Source organism: Coturnix japonica, chromosome 2 (genome assembly GCF_054131305.1).
Source record: "Coturnix japonica strain WE chromosome 2, WE-NBRP24, whole genome shotgun sequence".
NCBI lineage: Eukaryota > Metazoa > Chordata > Aves > Galliformes > Phasianidae > Coturnix > Coturnix japonica.
The window spans coordinates 72,006,128-72,025,110 of record NC_140664.1 but is presented as its reverse complement, the minus strand read 5'-3'; the positions used below and the strand labels follow the sequence as shown (position 1 = coordinate 72,025,110).

The following is an 18,983-nucleotide window of genomic DNA, read 5'->3' as shown; positions in this document are numbered from 1 at the left end:
CTCCCTAGTGGAAACATAAGACCCGCTCCTCCTGCCACTCCAACTTACACTCATAGAAAAACTCCCAACCGGTTTTGTGAGGGTTTCCTCTTACTGGTACAGACATTATTTCTGTGCCTCAGAACATAGGACTTAACCTGTTGGGAATCAGCTCTTAAGAAAAATGTAACAAATTGAAGTGATTTCACAGAAATTCAGTGTAAGAGTTTTAAAGGCAAATAATATGCGAAGGGGAGCAGATCAAAGTAATCATTCACTTGGCAAAGAACCTCTAAGGGCCTGAGGATATCTTCAGCTCTATCCTGTCTATTTTGCACTGTAAAAGCAGTACAGCTTACCTTCCCTTCTCTGGGCACTTATCCTATGTTGTAACAATTCCTGCTTGTCTGGATGACTGTGCATCGTGTGTGTTTGTGAGCTCCTTATGATCGAAGCTTCAGTGTAATTGTCAGGAATGAAGGAATACAGGCCTGCACAGAATCACTTGAGTCTTGTCTCCCTGCAGTTGGTTTAGAACTTTTAGTTAGTGATTAGACTGCAGATGAATTATAGCGTATATGGCATATGGATATAGAAAGGCTCGTTAATTCTGGCATTAATCAGTCTTGTTTGGCTCTACAATACAGAACCCGTTGTGCTAAGAGTTCTAGGAGAATAATCTCTTCATGGTAATGACTATAAGAACAGTTATTAATTAACTGATTGTCTATATTGTAACTCTAAGAAAAAATGAATTCCAGGAGATGATTCAGAGCCATTGGAAAAATCTCCAGCATGCCTTTGGCATGTGCCAGATAAGATGTCTTGTCATTTAAGACACAGCACAGTTGTTTAACAGAATTTTAACTATCTTTATATGAACACCATTCCTATTACAAGATCAGTTTTGCCGAAATGTTTAGAAATGCAATAATGGCACAATATCAAAAATATCAAAAGTAATTCCTGTATTCTTTTGTCCCTTTTTAATGATTATTAAAACCAGTCTTTTTAAATATTAATATTAATACCCAAACAACTAGTCAGCTTTGATCTATGCCTTAGAATTCTTAGTAGAAAATCAAGAATCATGAGACTACTGCACTGAGCACAAAAAAACCCACAACTAACAACAACAAAAGTTACAGAATACAAAAAGAACTGCCTTAGGCTTTGGCTTCAGAGGTTGAACAGTCTAGGCCTAGTCATATAAAATGGCCTGGAATGCCAGTATTCCCACAGAACCTACTGAAAACATTTTTTTTCCCTTCAGAGTTTTCATAATACTCACAGAAATTCCACCAATGACAGGTCAACAGGACTGAGCCATGTGCATTTAATTCAGAGAAAGGCCAAACTGTTGTATTTTGGGATTTGCCTATTAAGGCACCGTATAACCACTTAAATATGCACAATAAAGCTTGCTTAACCTTTGGCTGCTGGAGCAAGTGACTAGTTGAAAACCTCAGACTTCGCTGGAGAAAGTGCTGTCCCCATTCTACAGTTCTGTTATTTTCTTTTCTTCCATCAGTTCAAAATCCTCATTGTATTTGCATTATATAGTGCAGCCTAGTAGGAATGGATCTGTAGAGCACGACAGTTGGTGCTGAGGACGTGGCATTCACACTGTACGCATCTCTGGGAGGTTATTTTGGACTAGCTGTAAATTGCAGTTGAGGTGCTCTATGAGAGCAGCCATCTTCCATTTAACTTCATCAGAAAGGTACCCGTTTTGCACACCCTCAGACTTCAATGTGATCACAGCACAGTAAGTGGAGCTGCTTTGGAGAAAAAGCATTGCCCCCCTGTGAACTAAAACAGTAATGTAGATTTTGCTACTGTATCTGTTAACAGTCTAATATGGTCCCATCCCACACTTTCGTGGGGTGAAAGATGTCATGGACAGCATTCACCACATGCAGGTCTAACAACTTAAGGAGTGAGCATCTGCTCTCAGCTGAGGTTTAATTCTCTCTGTTGTAACTGAAGAAAGAGATGTCCCTGAGGAATTGTTTGTCTTTAATAGATGCTACAATGTGAAGATTCCATTCAAGATGTTCTGCCATTAACTGTAAAGATGTCCCAGAAGGACACCTTAAGCAAGACGCCTGCCTTGACTCTTAATACGGATGAGCGCAGTCTCATTCTGTTCTATACAGGTAGGGTACCAGTAGTTTTGGTGACCACCAACAAGGAGCATTTCTACTATGGATGGCTCTGATAGGAAACTAAAATAGTTTCAGGTCAACTGTACTTTCCCATATTTTGTAGAAGGCAAACTATATGGAAGACTTGAAAATTGGAGCTGATCCTTTTTTGTTATATATGTCATATCAGAAAGGTTTATCTTTTTTGTTGTGGCTGTGTATGTGAGTGGAATCAATGTTCAAATTAGGGTGAGGAATAATCTTTCTATGAATTATATAGAAAATCTATATATGTATTTTCAGAAGTGAATCCAAGCTAGTTCATAGCTTTCAGCCTCCAAATCACACTGCTTGTAGTGAAAATCTGGATTTCTCAGACACTTGTATTTTTTTCTTTACCTCATTTCTCCAGTGAAACACTGTCAGGTGTTTTTTTTTATTATTGGCTGCCACGAAACTGCTTTTCACACTGCTGATCTCTGTCTCTTTTAGCAGGAAATGTTTCACATCACAGTGTTTCACATTCCCATTTGACACCACAGTGTAACCTACTGCACGTGAACCCAGTGGTTCACATTCCCATCCATAGAATATACCAATATTTCTAGGGTTCAGAGGTCTCTTAGCTAACAACAGAGAGAGATTAATTTATTTTGATCTTGTTTTCTTAGCCTGTACATTTTCAGCATAGCGGTAGAACAAGTATTTCCCGATAGTACAGGTTTTGCCACTTCAACTCACTGCTGTGCGGCAGCAGGACTATGGCACAGGGAGACAAATCTGCAGAAATGTCTCGTCAGCTTCATCCACACGGAGGCTTAGACACATTTGTGTGCTTCCAAAGTGACTTAATTGGTATTTGGCATTTATTCCTCTTAGCACATAAATTCTCAGTCTAACAGCCAAGTTGAGCTGTAGCAATTCTGTGCTTGTGAAAAAAATGGGAACGCCAAACCCAAACCCCACATGACAATTTTAGCCATTTTGAAATGCTAACTCTTAGGGAAGGTAAATGGAGAAGAACATCAAAGAGAATAGTTGCTAACCTGTGGAGAAACCCAGGGCCTGACAGGAGCTGCATGCAGCTGTTTGCAGCACTGCCAAATCACACTTTTGGCCAACACTCTAACTTTTTAAAACGGACTTCAGTGCTCTCTATATTGCTTTCCTTTCCACAACAGCTCCTCATGAGGAGCACCTTCAGCATGGAAGGGTCCTCCTGCTTGAGGCACACAGGCCAAGAAACATCCCATGCCTCATCAACAAGAAAATTACACAAATGAACTGCGTATTTACTCCTTGATCTTTGCTGCTGTGATCATAGTCCATGCCAATGGGTCCTAGGCCATCTGAAGTAGCAAAATTACTTCAGAAAATGGTACTCTATGGAGCCCCATTTGTTCTGTGCGCAACTCTGAGATCTCACATGTTTTTGTTAAGTTCGGTTAGGTTCCACACAGGTATGTGCCAGGACAAACATGTTAGATGCTTGGACATTCATGTGGTTCACCTGAGATCTCCCTAGTGAAAAAATATACATATATGCTCTTACATGACACAGTTTGAATGTAAGTATTGCTAGAGGGATTGAAAACTAGTCTGGTGATTTTAGGACATCATTTGAGGGCACAGCAGAACTCAGCAGTAAGAGCCTATGGGATCCCCAGAACTACTTAGTGGGTATGTCAAGTGGAGAGCTTGATAATGTGTGGAGTGCCATCTTGTCTAACATCTTCCTTATAGGGTGACACTGTTCTTAGTGCCAGTATTGATGTACAAAGTACAAATACAAGGGAAGAAGCCTGTGCTTACTGGAGCCTGGCTCTTGCACTGGACATAGGATGCTGGAGAGTCTCTGCTTGGTGGCACTGATGTGAGCCAGTCTAGATATGTGTGCTGATGTGCATCTCTGCCTCTGTTTCCATTCTGCAGTGACTGTGAGATGTGGCACCAACCTGGCCCTTCTATGTTCCCTGAATCCTGAGGTGTCTCTGGGCCTTCTTACAGCCAATGCACTACTTGTGGGGCAGAACTGAACTTCACTTGCATCATTCTTTTCACTACAGGGACTATCAATGTGGGAGTTTTGGTAAATACAAGTGAGGAAAGAGATATGGTACAAGAATACCTACAGATATTAACTACACAATCAGAAAATACCATGAGCTTAGGCTGCTTAAATGCTATCTACCACTTTTGAGACAACATTATGAGGTAATAGGTGCCAGGGGGCTATCTGGAGACTTGCAATACACCTGCAACAAAGAAATAATGAAAGATGAAAGCCAGTCTGAAACTAAGAATTAGCAACAATATCCAGAAATGAGCCTGTGAACACAGCGAGGCAGAAGCACGGCAACTGAAAACTGTCAGCTGGTCCCTTGCTGTGACTGAGACCATACATCTCATGCAGTTGTAGGCGTGCTGATAACAGAACTATGTTAACAGTTTGACAAGATTTCAGAGAAAAGGATGGGGGAAGGGGTTCCCTTTGGAGCTCAGGACTCTCAGGGTCTGTCCTTGTCACTCTTTAGCACCTTCTGTAAGTTTGAGACCTGAGGACCTTAAAAGGACCGAACCAAATTCTTCCTTAAGCTATTTCTAGATGCAAAGGTGAAGCTTTGCAGTAGCCAACTAAGTAGAGTGGCAGTGAATTAACAACAAATATATTGGACTTTATATTTTTGGAAAGAAGTAAGGGTGATTCTGGTAGGTATGGGGAAAAATACTGGGAAATGGAATGACATAAGCAAAATCCAAGTTGATGTAATTAGAAAACAAATCCTGCTCGGATGCAGTTCAGTTACCAGAGTGATTTAAAAATAGGAGAAAAAAATGACTAATCCTAAACTGAAAGAGAATACGAAACTGTAAATCTCCATCTTTAATTTCTAGAAAAACTCCGAGAATAGCTCAATTCAGAGAAATGGCCAGAACTATTCTGTTTCTACAATGGAATTTTTGCTTGACTATGAAGAAATTAAAAACCTCAGGATTTGTTTCCATGGTTCTCGTTCCAACTTCAAATACAGTTTCCTGGGTTTATTTTTTTCCTCTTTCTAGGAAAAAAAAAAAAAAAAGAAGAAGAAGAAGAAGAAGAAGAAGAAGAAGAAGAAAAGCCCTCTCTTACCTCTCACTTCTCTGTGTATACATTCAGGATATTTAAGCAAGTATTTCATTGGAATATTTATCTGCATGATGTTAATTCTTAAAATCCATGAGTTCTGCCAGTCACATGAACTCAGCATTTTATTTTAGTTCAGTGAGGAGTTACGTAATCATTTATAGTCTGAACTGAATTCATCATTTAAACCCGTTTGCTGTGCTTCTTACCATGGGATGTGTTTGTTTTGCCTAATTACAAGGACATTTTTCTGTTTGTGGGGAGATTTAAGATAGATACACTAAAATGCAGTTTCAAGTTGCCAATGTCAATATATGTACCATGACTTCATTAACTAAAACTAATCCTCTTCACATAACAACTCAGAGGATCAAAGTAGATGTATGGAGCTCCCATTAAACACAGAAGCATCTTACCTTATTCTATCATTATTTGTTACTGTGAGATTTAGAGTTAATAATTTAAAACAGCAATATATAAATATCATAAAATAATATAGAAGTACATTGTTAAATATTACACAGGACATTATATAACTAATAGTACATGCAACTTAAAATTATTTGAACATTTAAAATGAAATGAAGCAACTCATAAATAGAAGATGATACAAGTTACCAATCACAAGGAATTTCGTGCAGTGCCTCATATGTTTGATGCAGTGATCTCATATGTTTCTGTACAAAATCCTGATTTAAAAAACTTGTTAAACAGACTGAGTTGCTTAGGAAGGCTAATAACTTTTAACATCATTATACAACATCATAATTTTTCAGTCAGAATTGTATTTGACTTAAACTACTGGGAGAAGAAAATTCACATCCGAAACATGTAACACCAATGTTTTGTGAAGGTTTATGTTTCAAGTTTCTTTAACATATTAATTTCTGAATTGCCTGAGCAACATCCTCTCAAAATGCCTTTTAAATAACATCTCCCTGAATAAAATGTTTTTTTTTTCCCATTCATCATCTTCTTTCTGCTACCTCTATATAATAAGCATCTTCCTACAGACTTTTATTTTTAACATTTGAAGCTTGATGTCAGAATGTAATTTCTGAGAAGCAGATGAACTCAAGTATTCCCTCTTGCTGAATGAGCCTGCACCCAGCAGCCATTAACTGGGACATACACAAACAGGAATACCAAACGGTGGTTTTGCCATGTGATCTCTTCCACTGCACACACAAATATAGAACATGACCATAAAAAGTAACAGAACATGCTCTCTGCTAAGTAATTTATTGCCGTTGATGCTAGATCGGTATGCCAGCTGGAATTACCTTCCCAGCTCCTACTGTTTTCACATATACAGATAATAAAGGCTATGCACTGCAGCAGATTCCAAAAGAAAAAAATATATATATCAGCTTTATTATCAAAGAGCAAAACTCTGCAGAAGCAGCTTAAGCAAGATGAACTGAAAATGTTTGCGAGTGACTCACACGGGTTAAAGATCTGAAAGAATACTACAGCCTTCAACATTTTCACAGAGGGGAAAAGGATTGCTTTTTGTATGATACGTATTTCTCTTCCTTCTCTGCTAAGCACAGAAAAATCTAAGGATCATTATCCATGTAGGAGCTCTCTTTTTGTTTGAATTCCCCGTTCATTAGTTTGTAAGCTGCAAGAGCTGAGCTAATTTATTTTTGCAGGGCATTTTCCCCTCCCTTTTTTTTTTTAAAGGCACCACGTATGACATCCCAACATGACAGGAACTCAGTAAATCCCCTCAGTCTCCACACCGCTGTCTCTGAATGTCTGCAAAGCTACTATGCCATAATCGCAACCCGCTGGCTCATTCACAGCTTTACATTATAAAGCAAACAGTCTAGACAGCTGAATGACAGAATTACTCTCTTTTCTCTTGCATTTATAGATATGCTGTCATCTTCATTTGCTTTTCTCTACCCTGTGCATTCCAATACGCTAATGACTAGCTTTCCTGTTTGGATTCCACACTGACTTTGTGGCTCTAGGCTGTAAATACAACCAGAGCCCAGATGACATTGCATCAATCAATAAAGTCCTGAGGGGGGAAGGACCCCTGATTCTTTCCCTCCCTGGCATTATCTGGTGTTAACTAGCTTTTTCAAAACTGTTAACCAATACAGATTTGCAGCAGGATTCTTCTCCCCATTGAGATGGAGACACTAAAACGCCTGATGCTTTTTTAGCTGTCACTCTCTGCAGTGGAGCATACTATTCAAGCTGCACAGAATAGGCAGCCTTCAACTAGTTTCAGGTTGTCTCCTATATAGATGAATGTAGGACTGTGCAAAACGTATGTGCAAAAAAGAGGAAAGGAATTAACAACTGTAGGGTTTTGGATGCCTATCAAAAATGTGCACCTAACAGTCTTCATGTTAAAAAACCGACAGTAATTGGATCAAGTTTGTTGTCACTGAGAAATGAGCCTTAGCCTGCAGTATTCCTGGTATTTTAACACACATACGTCTGGCACTTCCTCTGTGCTAAAAGATAACTAAATGACAAAACAATACTTTTTTTCCCTTCAACAAGCCTATTTTATGCAAGCCTGATAATACCCAGCTATACACATGGCCAACTGTGGTGATATTTATGGCAAGATTTTTATTATTTGTTGCTTTTTTTAATGCTTCTGCAGCTGCTGTTCTGGATGGCAGGAGAATCTCTTTTTACACATATTCTTTTTTTTTTTTTTTTTCCCTTGGTTTGCTTGTTTTGTTGCCATTTTAAAATGAAAGTTTCTGAACTTTACAGATGAAAAAATCTCAAGTCTTTGGCATCAGGTTCAGAAAAAGTTAAGGGTAAAATGTAGGAGAAGCCACTCCCGTTCTCACTTGAAAAGCAGAGGAAATCGGACTGATAACACATCACCAAGTAGTGAGCCAGAGCTTTTACTTGCACCGGAGGGGGGACAATACCAACAATCTGGAGTGCTACATTAGATTAGTGGCCATTGGAAACTTCATTGGGGAATATTTTACCAACAAGCGTGAAGAGTTTTGTGGGCCACTGGGTGCAACTGTGTTCACAGCCAATATAAATGACTTCTTGAGGCCTATACCAGTGGGAATTTTGCCTGTTCTCTGCAAATCATGACCCACTTTTATTCTGCGAGATCGGGGACAGATGGAAAAACAATGGATCCCTTCCCTTGCTTGGAACTCCACAAAGCACAAGTCTCATCTGGAATATCTGTGCTTTTTTTCTTCTTCCCTGAGTACCTTAAAAGATACTGATTAGAAAAGCTTTGAATTTGTATCTCTAAGATCTCTAATGACAGCAGAATTTCAATAATTCATCCTAGTTGCAGAGAGCTCTGATTTGAGAATACAGAGTGTAGTGAACTATGGGCTACCAGAAGAAGACAGAACTGAAGGCTGTGCAAGTAGAGTCTTCATTCTCTGCACCCTCACAGAAGGAAGGCTGGAGAGCAGTCCCACAGAAGGGCTGCCCAGTCACTGTTCCTAGGACTCTTAGAGTGCTACTGTCCAAAACTTTGTGCCCTGCAGAAACCACAAATGATATTTCATTTCAAATGACTTTTCTTAACAACTCCACAGCCTCCCTGAGCCTTCTTGTTGTGAAAGGTTACCACTAAAGTAAATAAATCAACTTGATCTAAAAAGTCTTTTCCTTTTCTTGACAAAAAGCATTGCCTCTTCCAAAATTAGACTAACCCAGAGGTCTGAGAGTATTCAGTCTACAGGCTAGTATTGATCTTTTTTTCTCTCAATAGCTTATTCCCTAACTTCCAATTCTATTATACAGTTACCCTGTGGGGCTAGCAAAAAGTCATTACATTGCCTAGTATCTTCAGCTTCCAGAGAAACACAGATCCTACTTTCAGCCCTATAATGAAAACCTCCTTTGCTTTCTGCAGTGGTCTTATACATAGTGGTTCAGAAAAATGTCTTTGATTATTGTAAACTTTCTGATTCTTACAGTACCATGCTAAAAACACTAAAAGCAAGCATCTAAGTACACTGTATAAAGTAAAAGATAAAAGCAAATGCAGGGATGATACAAAACATGCAGGAAGACAGCCTGTTTAGTGCAGAGACTCTTGAAACTGTAGGTCAGTTTTCTTACCTCTTGAGGCTCTTGACATTGAGATGCTAACACCAGGAAAGATCTCTGTGCTTGGAAAGCAGCACGTACCATCTCTGCCTGCAAGGAAAGGAGATAAGTTAAATCTTAGCCTGTGACCTCCAGTACTTCTCTTAGGCAGCTCAAAGTCAAGTGTGACAGCTCAAATTTTTCTCGCTGTTTCTCATCTAAATCACAGCAATGCTGACTGGAAAAAAAATGTACTATAGTGGCTTAGCTATATTTTTTTTTTTCTTCTTTAAATCTGAGGTTAGGCTTCCTATCTTCTTCAGATAGGAAATAAAACAAGTCGATATGCAGCCTTTTGCTTATCATTCATAAGATAAGTCACGGAAGGACTTAATTTTACCACTTCAGAGAATGTTCAGGCATTTTAATGGCAATGTAATGGCAATGTTTATACTCAGAGTGCAAGATAACAACTTACTACAGCTGAGACCTGCAGCCTGCAAACTTTCTGTTGAACGGTACCTTAGGCTGTAGTGATGTTCAAGAAGGGTTGAGTTTTGCTTATTTATTGAGCGATGAGGCCACAACTCATTCCTTTCTTATATTTCCCTGTGCAGACCCTAAGACTGATGGCTTTGAGAGGTGATGGATAGCTGAGGATTTTTAGGCAATTTCCCCCCGCAGAACTCTAGAATTTGGATTGAATCTGCATCTGACAAGTTTATTTTTGTACATTGCATTTTCTTTATATTGTGAATGATGAGTGTTGATTTGAATCTAATTGGTATTTCAATATCACTTATATTTTATTCAAGTGGATGAGTAATGACTAGAATGATGAGTTATTGGCATAGAAAAGAACTATTCATAAACAGTGTGTATTGCTATATAAAACCAAACCAAATGCTGTCAAGTTAATCTAATATGAATGAGTACATTTATAAACACTTTGTGAAAGGGTGGGGAAGTTCGTTCATGGTGTTTGCCTTTGAGGTTTCTGCAGTCTAAAAAGAAAACAGGAAAATTTTATGTACAGGACTATGTGGATGCAACTTAAATTACACAAGAGTTAGGAAGTTCCAAGTTCAAAGCCAAATGGTGTTTATCTGTCTTAAAATGTGATGGCATTAATAAAACCTGTTAGGATGAAAGTCACTGCAAGGAAAGGTGGTAAAGGAGGCTAACTTGGACAGTATTTGTGTAGAAGGGGGTAGTTATGCTTTGACAAGCTGAGATTTGTAAGGAGGCAATCATCTCTATAAATGGATAAAAAAATAAATAACAAGGGAAATTATATCAGCATAAGAGACATAACTTTTTTAGACATAGACGAAAATACAATCAATAATGGCAAGGTTTGGGTTTTTTGAGGCATTTCAGAAGACTGACTTTTGGTACAGAAATTTTTAAAGCAACAACGTGTGCTATTTTAAGCTTAATTTTTGTGCATAAGGAGGATTTTGCAGACCAGCTGATGAAAAAATAACATTCAAGGAGGAGTGATTATGAATGGATTCACTTATGAAACTTCTAGATGGACAAAAATAAATCTACAGGTTGGTATTTTAGAAGGGCAAACTTTTGGAAAATAGAAAAACCAGTGAATGAAGAAGACTGGTCCAAGGAATTCAATGAACTGAATGCAGGAAAAATGAATTTCTATTAATAATGGAAAGAAATTGTACATGATGGGCAAGAGAAGAATTAGCTGGTTTCTGGATGAATAAATGACTGAGGCAAGACTCTAAGTACAGAACCTACAAAGAGTGAGAAGAGGCCTTGATTATCAAGGATAATTTGGTTTAGAGATTACAAAATAAAGAAGCAAGGGAATGAAGGATAAATGACCTGTTGATCTGTATTGCACAGAGGAGTAAAAGCAAGCCATAGTTTTTTTTAGTTACTGAACAATAATGAAATCAAGGGATGAACTGAGGCCATGGCCATGACTTGATGAGTAAGTTGAGCATCCTCATGTTGTTCTTGATGTCTTTGATTCTTCATGGAATCACTGAATGGCTTGAGTTGAAAGGGACCTCAAACATCATCCGGTTCCAATCCCTCTGCCACAGACAGGGTTGCCAACCGCTAGATCAAACACTAGACAGGTCTGCCCAGGATGTAGAGCCGTTGGCCACAACCTTCAACACACCTGTTGTTTAGTAAATGTTTTTCCTCAGACTTCAAGATATTATATATTTCATGGGAAAATTGTACTTTAGATGGAAATGATGCAAATTAGTATAAAAACTCTAGGTTGGATAGGAAGCTGGAAAAAAAGGGGACAGCAGTAGGGCATACTTCACGAAGAGCTGTTTGGGAGGAGGCAAGTTACTAGTTGTGTTCCTCGGGGTTTTAAGAACTATCAGTATGTCTATTAGTGTTTTAAAACCAAGAATAGGATGTGCACTCATAAGATTTGCAGGCAACATGAAGTTAGTCAGCAGTTTTTAATACAACTGAATATGAGTCTGTCATCACTTGTGAAGAGCAAGATAACTTTTTCTTTTTGGCAGAGGTAATACGAACAGGATAAAATTTAGCAATTCTTTCCTCTTCCTCCCTTCTGGGTTAAAACAATGCTGAAATTGGGATCTAAACAAGGAATCAAACGATTGGCAATGGTGAAGACTGGAAAATGCAAGCAGAAAAGCCAGAGAGGTGCCTTTGTGAAAAGACTTTATGCAGTTCTACAGCTGATGTGGCAGAACAATTTATGGTAGAACATAAACAATCAAACTATTCTTCTGTAAAGATTTCCATTGGAGAGCACACTGTAAGTACCTCTCTGGAATTCTCTGTAAAGCATAGTCAATTGTTTGAAAGAACCATGAGCTTACATTAGAACTGATGCAGAGAAAACCTATTTGGATATTTAGAGCAATAGGGTAATTGTCTTAAACAGGTAAACTTTATAAGATTCATCGGTGCTTAGTAGCACAGTGGGTAAGGAATATGATGATTCTTTCTCATACAGAAGGTATCAAAGAGAAGGAAGAAAAGCTCTGGTCTCAGGTCTGTAAAGTGGGTCACAAGCATAGTCTCAACTTTAGATTTCCAGCAAACTCAGAGAGTGAAGTTCAGAAGGGTTCTACCAAATTCCTACAAAGAGCCAACATTGTTTTAAGACAGAACTTTGAATGCTGATAGGTCACAAAACCAGAGGATGAGGGAAAAAAAGTCTGGCTTTTTTTTTTTCTTTTTTCTTTTTTTTTTTTCTTTCTTTTTTAAAATACTGCATTAAATCCATACTTTTGCGTTCCCACTTAGACACGTAGACTGAGTAGAGCTTTTTCCTCCCCTCAGAGTATGATGTAACAAATGGCTTCTTGTCTGATTTTTCCCTTCTTTTCTGCTGATGCACTAGCTTTCCACACTGTTTTTATTACCCCTTACTTATTGTAGGACATTGGAAACATTTAGTGGTCAATGGACTGCGTATTGATGGGTGATACCATATCCCCAGAGATTATCCAGCCCCAGAGGCTTTTAGTTGTACAGAGGGAAAAGCACTGCTATTTCTTATCTTTGAAATTAAATCTTAATCAAAGGATTGTGCTAACACAGGTTTTGAATTTTTACAAGCCTGCTTCCACAAGACTTCAGCAATAGATACTTCCTTCTTTCTCCGGCAGCATTAAAAATGGGTTTCTGAGTTCTACTGTTTCCAAAAATGCAGTATTTCTTTCCATGCATTGTACCAAAGCATTAGAAGAGCTTCTTTTCATTAGGAATGTATTAGTTCAGTTTATTATCACCTCAATTCTTTCTGTATTTGAAATGTGATGCTTTGTTGCTACTTCCTTCTTTTTAGCAAGCAGGCTGTGTAACCAAGCAGAACAACTTTTTTTATGTGGAACTGACTCTTTCATTAGACCTCCATATCCATTGAAGTTTAGTAAGTTAAAATGGACCAGAGGGATTTTTCTCAACAGCTTGTGCCGCTTAACCAAAAGATTGCCACAGAATAAATCAGCTGCAACTCTTTCAGTTATAATGAATGATATTAATGAAGACTGAGTTGGGATTGTGAGTAAATTTATCAAAGTAGACTAGAACACAAGCTTGCACACATTTTTCTGCAGATAGAAATGGGATATTTAGGAGCAGCAGATAAGTGGTATCTCAGAACTTCAGGTAATCCTTCTGGCATTCTTGGGATTACGTACGCATACAGCAATCATCAGATACACTCTGCAGCTGAGGCAAACACTTTGAAGGAAGCAGATTCTTCAGAATATTTTCTATTCTGCTTTTAATGGTTTGTGCTAAAGGCTGGAAGAAATGGCTGTGACATTGGGCTCAAATGCCTAGACTGCCTGCATACCATTCTCCTCCTCAGTTTTCCAAACAGTAAATTGTGGAATAAGCTGTCTTAATCCTCTGCCTAAGGTGTGCTTCATAGTTGTCTTAGGCAGTTACTATGGCTGGGAGAGAAGAATTCTGACATGAGTTGCCCATCACACTGGTATCCAAGCACTAATGAATACAAATATTATTTGTATAACAATAGTTTGGCAACCTACAGGAGGAAGATGAGCACTTGCATTCAGATCTTGTTATGAGTAAATTCAATTTTTGGGAAAAAAATAAAATAAAATAAAATAAAATAAAATAAAATAAAATAAAATAAAATAAAATAAAATAAAATAAAATAAAATAGAAGTAAGAGAAACAAAAGATTCCCTAATGAAATTTAGTCAATAATATTAATCTATTGACCTGATAATATAAATTGACAGATGTAATTATATTTAATAATGTATTTCCTCAGTCATAGCACTGAAAAACATAATGTAAATATCAGAAATCACTGAACTCGGTCATTAACAGTGATAATTTGCAAATCAAAATACAGATATGTACACAGTTTGGATTTTATCCACAATGACTTTGTTCTGAAACAAAATATTGAAGAGGACATTGGGAAAGAGAATGAGGATTTAGTTAGTGGCCCAGAATTTTAATCACAGGTTCTGCAGCAACAGTTTGGGGTCCTTTGGGTCTAGCAAAAGACACAATGACTGACGGCAAATAGCAACTACAGATGGAACTTCAGTATTATGGGCTAATACCCAATCTTTCTGTGAAGGGAACAATACTGTCAGAGAAGGAGGAACAGTTCATCTTCTACATTCTGCTTTCAAGAGCCTCTACAAAGTGAAGTGGAGAAGTGGCTGGTGGCTTAAATGGAGAAGCAAGAAATGGAAAAAGAATGGCATTTAGATTACGTATGGGGCTGCCATAGAAACTATCCAGGCCAGCTGAAGAGATACTGTTTGTTTTGTATGGTTAATTGGCTGATATAGGTTTCTTTTTAAAATTGAGCCAAATGCTGAAGTCAGTGGCAATTCTCCAAGCAATGCACTTGATACGGGAAAAGGAAAGAAAGAAAAGGACCTATCAATCACCTTTCTCTTACTGGTATACGCAGAAAACGGGGTTGAAATTGTGGTCAAAATTGAAGTCAGTGGGAAATTTGCCTTTGATTTTGATGGAGCCAGACTCCACCCCAGATGTTTTCTTTTCTATTTTCAGTTACAGATAAATTTGGCTACCACTAATCAGCTGTCCTGTATTTCTTATAGTGTTTTTCACTCCATAGCTATGTCTATATTAGGTAATTTTTGCTAAAATTTCTTGGCATTGCTTCTGCCTGTCCAGTACCAACCTAAGGTTAGAGCAAGTCTGGTCTCTCTAGCTGTTTATATCTGTCGGTGTCTTAAACACTATTTAATTGTGCACAGTGCTAGCCAAAGTTATTTATTTGTTTCAGAGAAACATCTGTATCCAAGCTCACTCATTTTACCTTTCAGATAGCTTGACTGTGAATTAAAATGCTCAGAGCTCTTACAGCTCTTACTTCCAGTGAAGCTGATGACCTAAGACAGATAGTAATTGTTTGGCACAAACCTTTACTCACCTGTCATTTTAGTTGTCTGTATTTCGTGAACTGTTTAGATGCAGGGGAGTAAAGGAGTACTTAAAGCCACATCAGCTGTTTTTACATAAATTACAGAAATATTGCCCTAGAGGAAGAATATACAGTCTCTTCTGCTCTATAAAATTTGCTCCAGTGTCCTAGAATTTACCAGTTTTGAGTGATGTGAACAGTGCTTACTGATCTCAAGGGACTGTTTATTTTAAAACCTGAAGAATGTCACTAACATGTCAGCTTTGTTAAATAATTATTTACTAATTTGAATGGTAGAGGCAGTCAATTGCTTCCTTCACCTGTCATTTCAAACAGATAATATTTGGCTGTAGGGCCAGTAAGGCTATTGACTACTGCCAAGCGAAAAAGTAGATCATATTCTTCCAAAACATCTCTAATATCCCCTACCCACTAGAGAAGAAGAGCAATACCAGACCAAATCTGTACTAGCTGATACTTTCTAAAGCTCAGACTGCTTTTTTGACTTCCAGATTCTTCAGTTATCCATGAGACTCCTTGCAAATAGGCAAAAATCTCTCATGATCTCTGCTCCTTCCAGCTCTTATAGGGAATTTCTGAAAACAAATGTAGAGTACTGATGGTTGGAGTATTGATGATTTGGTATAGAAAAGTACTGAAAATTATGTGCAAAGAATTAGTCCAGATGTTACTGTAGTTGTGACCAATTTACAGACTAGAGGGCTTGGGGCTTTTGTTTGTTTGATTTCAATACCTTTATTTTCTGAGCAGTTTTGAAGATTTTCAAGAATTGAAGCTAGCCATTAACACTGCAGTCTGCTGTCTTTTGCAAGGAGACAGTTACCTGCTAAAGTATTCAAAGCTACCTCATTGCATAGTGTGTAATTCAGGATCTGCATTTAAAGGACTCCCCATCAGTGGATTTAAAAGATGGTTCTGGCACACTGCAACCCCAGATCTTCCAGTCTCTGGGGATTATCTGGACATTCCCAACATTGATTCTTAGCTGTGAAGAACTTGTGTTGATATGTTGTGCCTTTATAATATGTAAATACCGATTATCATTTAAAAAAAAAAAACACAGCAAAAACAAAAATACTGATTATCATTACAAAAACAAAAACAGAAACAAAAACCCATCTGATAAAAATATCCCGATATTTTAAGAATAAATATAAAAACATCAAACAAATGGATTCTTTACGGTACAGAGGAAACATCACAACAGTCTATACTAGGCCAGCACTGCTGATTTGAGATTTTAATAACTAAAGACGGTCATAGTATATTTCATGAGACACAAAATATGTGAAACAGCAGCCAGTGATCAGTTGGTTTTGACCAACCATATCCTGGGCTGCATCAAAAGAAGTGGGGCCAGCAGCTTGAGGGAGGTGATTCTGCCTTTCTGCTCTGCACTGGTGAGGCCTCATCTGGAGTACTGCATCCAGGTGTGGAGTCCTCAGTACAGGGGGGACATGGTCTTGTTGGAGTGCATCCAGGGGAGAGCCACAAAAAAGATCCAAGAGTTGGAACACTTTCCTTATAAGGATAGACTGAGAGCTGGGGCTGTCCAGCCCAGAGAAGAGAAGGCTCCAGGAGACCTGAGAGCAGCCTTTCAGTATCTAAAGCGGGGCTATGAAGAAAGGAGATAGATAAACTCTTCAGAAGGGTGAAGATAGGACAAGGGGAAATGGTCCTTGATGGGACAAGGGGAAATGGTTTCAAACTAAAAGAGGCAAGATTTATACTGGATGTAAGATGAAAGATTTTTATGATAAGGGTAGTGAAGCATGGGAACAGGTTAACCAGAGAGGTAGTGGAATGCCCCGTCCCTGAAGACATTCAAGGTCAGGCTGGACAGGGATCAGAGCAACCTGATGTAGCTATAGGGTGCCCCTGTTCATTGCAAGGGAGTTGGACTAGATGATCTTTGACCTTTAAACATCACTTCCAACTCATATGACTCTATGATTCTCTGATATTGAAAGCCCAGGTACACTTGGAGGCTGGATTTCAGACTCCCTGAAAGGAAAGATGCATCTGCATGTACATTGATGCGATTGAAAAGTAAGCCTGCAAAAAGGTTGTTCTTTGAACAGAATATGTAGCGAAGCTACAACAAAAGAAACATTTCAGCCTTGAAGATGTCCATCAAGTTCCCAAATCAATCTTTCATTGCCCTGAGCTCTAGAATAAAACACAGTTAAATACCTGAGATGACAACAACAACAACAAAAAAAAGCAAATAACTGAATTGTTTTGCAGTTCAGGCTAATTATAGAAATACATCAACTTATGGATGTCAAGAGACTAACGGAAGTGAGCAGTGGCAGTGACATGTTTTAATCTCTTCTAATGGACTCTTCAACATTCAGAAATGTTGCCATATTGATCATACAATTCAAACTGGATAAAGAGGCAATACAGATTTGTAGCCACATTCTATCCTCATCACTCCTGACAGTACTCCCAGCTTACTAAAAACAACACTGAAACTGCACATTGGTTTCCCTTGCAGCATAATTTTCATTATTCACTGAACTCATTTTTGCTAGAAACTGACTGAAGAGCCAGATTCTGAGATCATTGTTTTTTTTTCTTGCTGACTACAATGAACAGCCTTCTCACTTTCCAATCCTAGCAGTTCTATACACTCCAAACAGTTGCAAACACCAACTAACAAAAGCAGGTCAGGAATGGGGAGGCGGGATGAGTGAAAAGAGCACGTATGTGCTTTTCAGAAAGAACGAGACTGAAAATTAATAAAGGCTTGCTCATAGCCTGTAGTAACAAATGACATTGTTTTGTGTGGTCCACACACAAAACTACCTGTCATTTAGCTAACTGATTTAGTCACGTAATGTTATTACCTTATGGTTTTTGGTTAAATTGCTGCAATGTTCTTCAATTTGTGGGGCACTTCTGCATCTACATCTACAGTTTACTTGTAATGAATCCATAGAAAAACACCAAGAACAACAGGATTCATATCAGTAGACTCAAATTTGATCTTAAAGGGCTTCAATGAACAAAATTTATAGGACAACAAAATTAGCATGAGCTAGAGCATATAATCAGTTCTGACTTAGAGACTTAACACAGCTGGGCAAACATGATGGAGATTTAATTTCATTTTCCATTGCTTCTAAGACTTTCCATACAAATCTTTCTGATACCGTTTTTCAGGCACCCTTTGGAAATCAGTTTTATTTTACTGGATAACCACACACAGACATAATCTCTGCTTTAGGGGCTAACAGTATTAGACTCTAATCCAAAAAAATGTCCCCTGATCAACTCCACTGTGAAGCAAACACATTTAGTCAGGAACTACTCCATAAGCAAAGAAGCAAGCTCCATGAAAACGAATTATGAGGACTGTTTTACAGCACTGAGTGTTCATGTTTTCTTATGTTTCTGACTGAGGGAATACTGTGTGGAACATCCTCATTGTATATTCCCACCACTATTACCTTGAATTTACAGGTAAGTGTTTCTCATGCCGGTAATACACTAATTGCCCTGTACTGGCCACCATGTCATGTATTTTTCAGTACAACCTGTTAGATTCTCTTCCTTGCCTTTTTAAATAAGAAAAAAGCAGAATGCATTTAGTACGATGACATTATGGAGAAACTGCAAGCTTGATCAAGTTTTCATCAAAATTAGCAGAAAAACTCCCAGTCTTTTCAGGGATTGTTGGTTTGGACAAGCCATGGCCAGGTTCTTCATGCTTCAGAGCCATTCCTCTTGCAATCGAGGTGTCTTA

At 38.2% G+C, this 18,983-nt stretch overlaps 1 protein-coding gene across 1 annotated transcript in view; it reads right to left on the bottom strand.

Moving 5' to 3' along the window:
* CAP2 (cyclase associated actin cytoskeleton regulatory protein 2) overlaps positions 1-18,983 on the bottom strand; it is a 58,075-nt gene that overhangs the window by 22,056 nt on the left and 17,036 nt on the right. Inside the window, exon 4 of the mRNA XM_015854682.3 lies at positions 9,331-9,408. Coding sequence (XP_015710168.1) covers positions 9,331-9,408 — 78 coding nt within the window. The remainder of the gene's footprint in view (positions 1-9,330; positions 9,409-18,983) is intronic.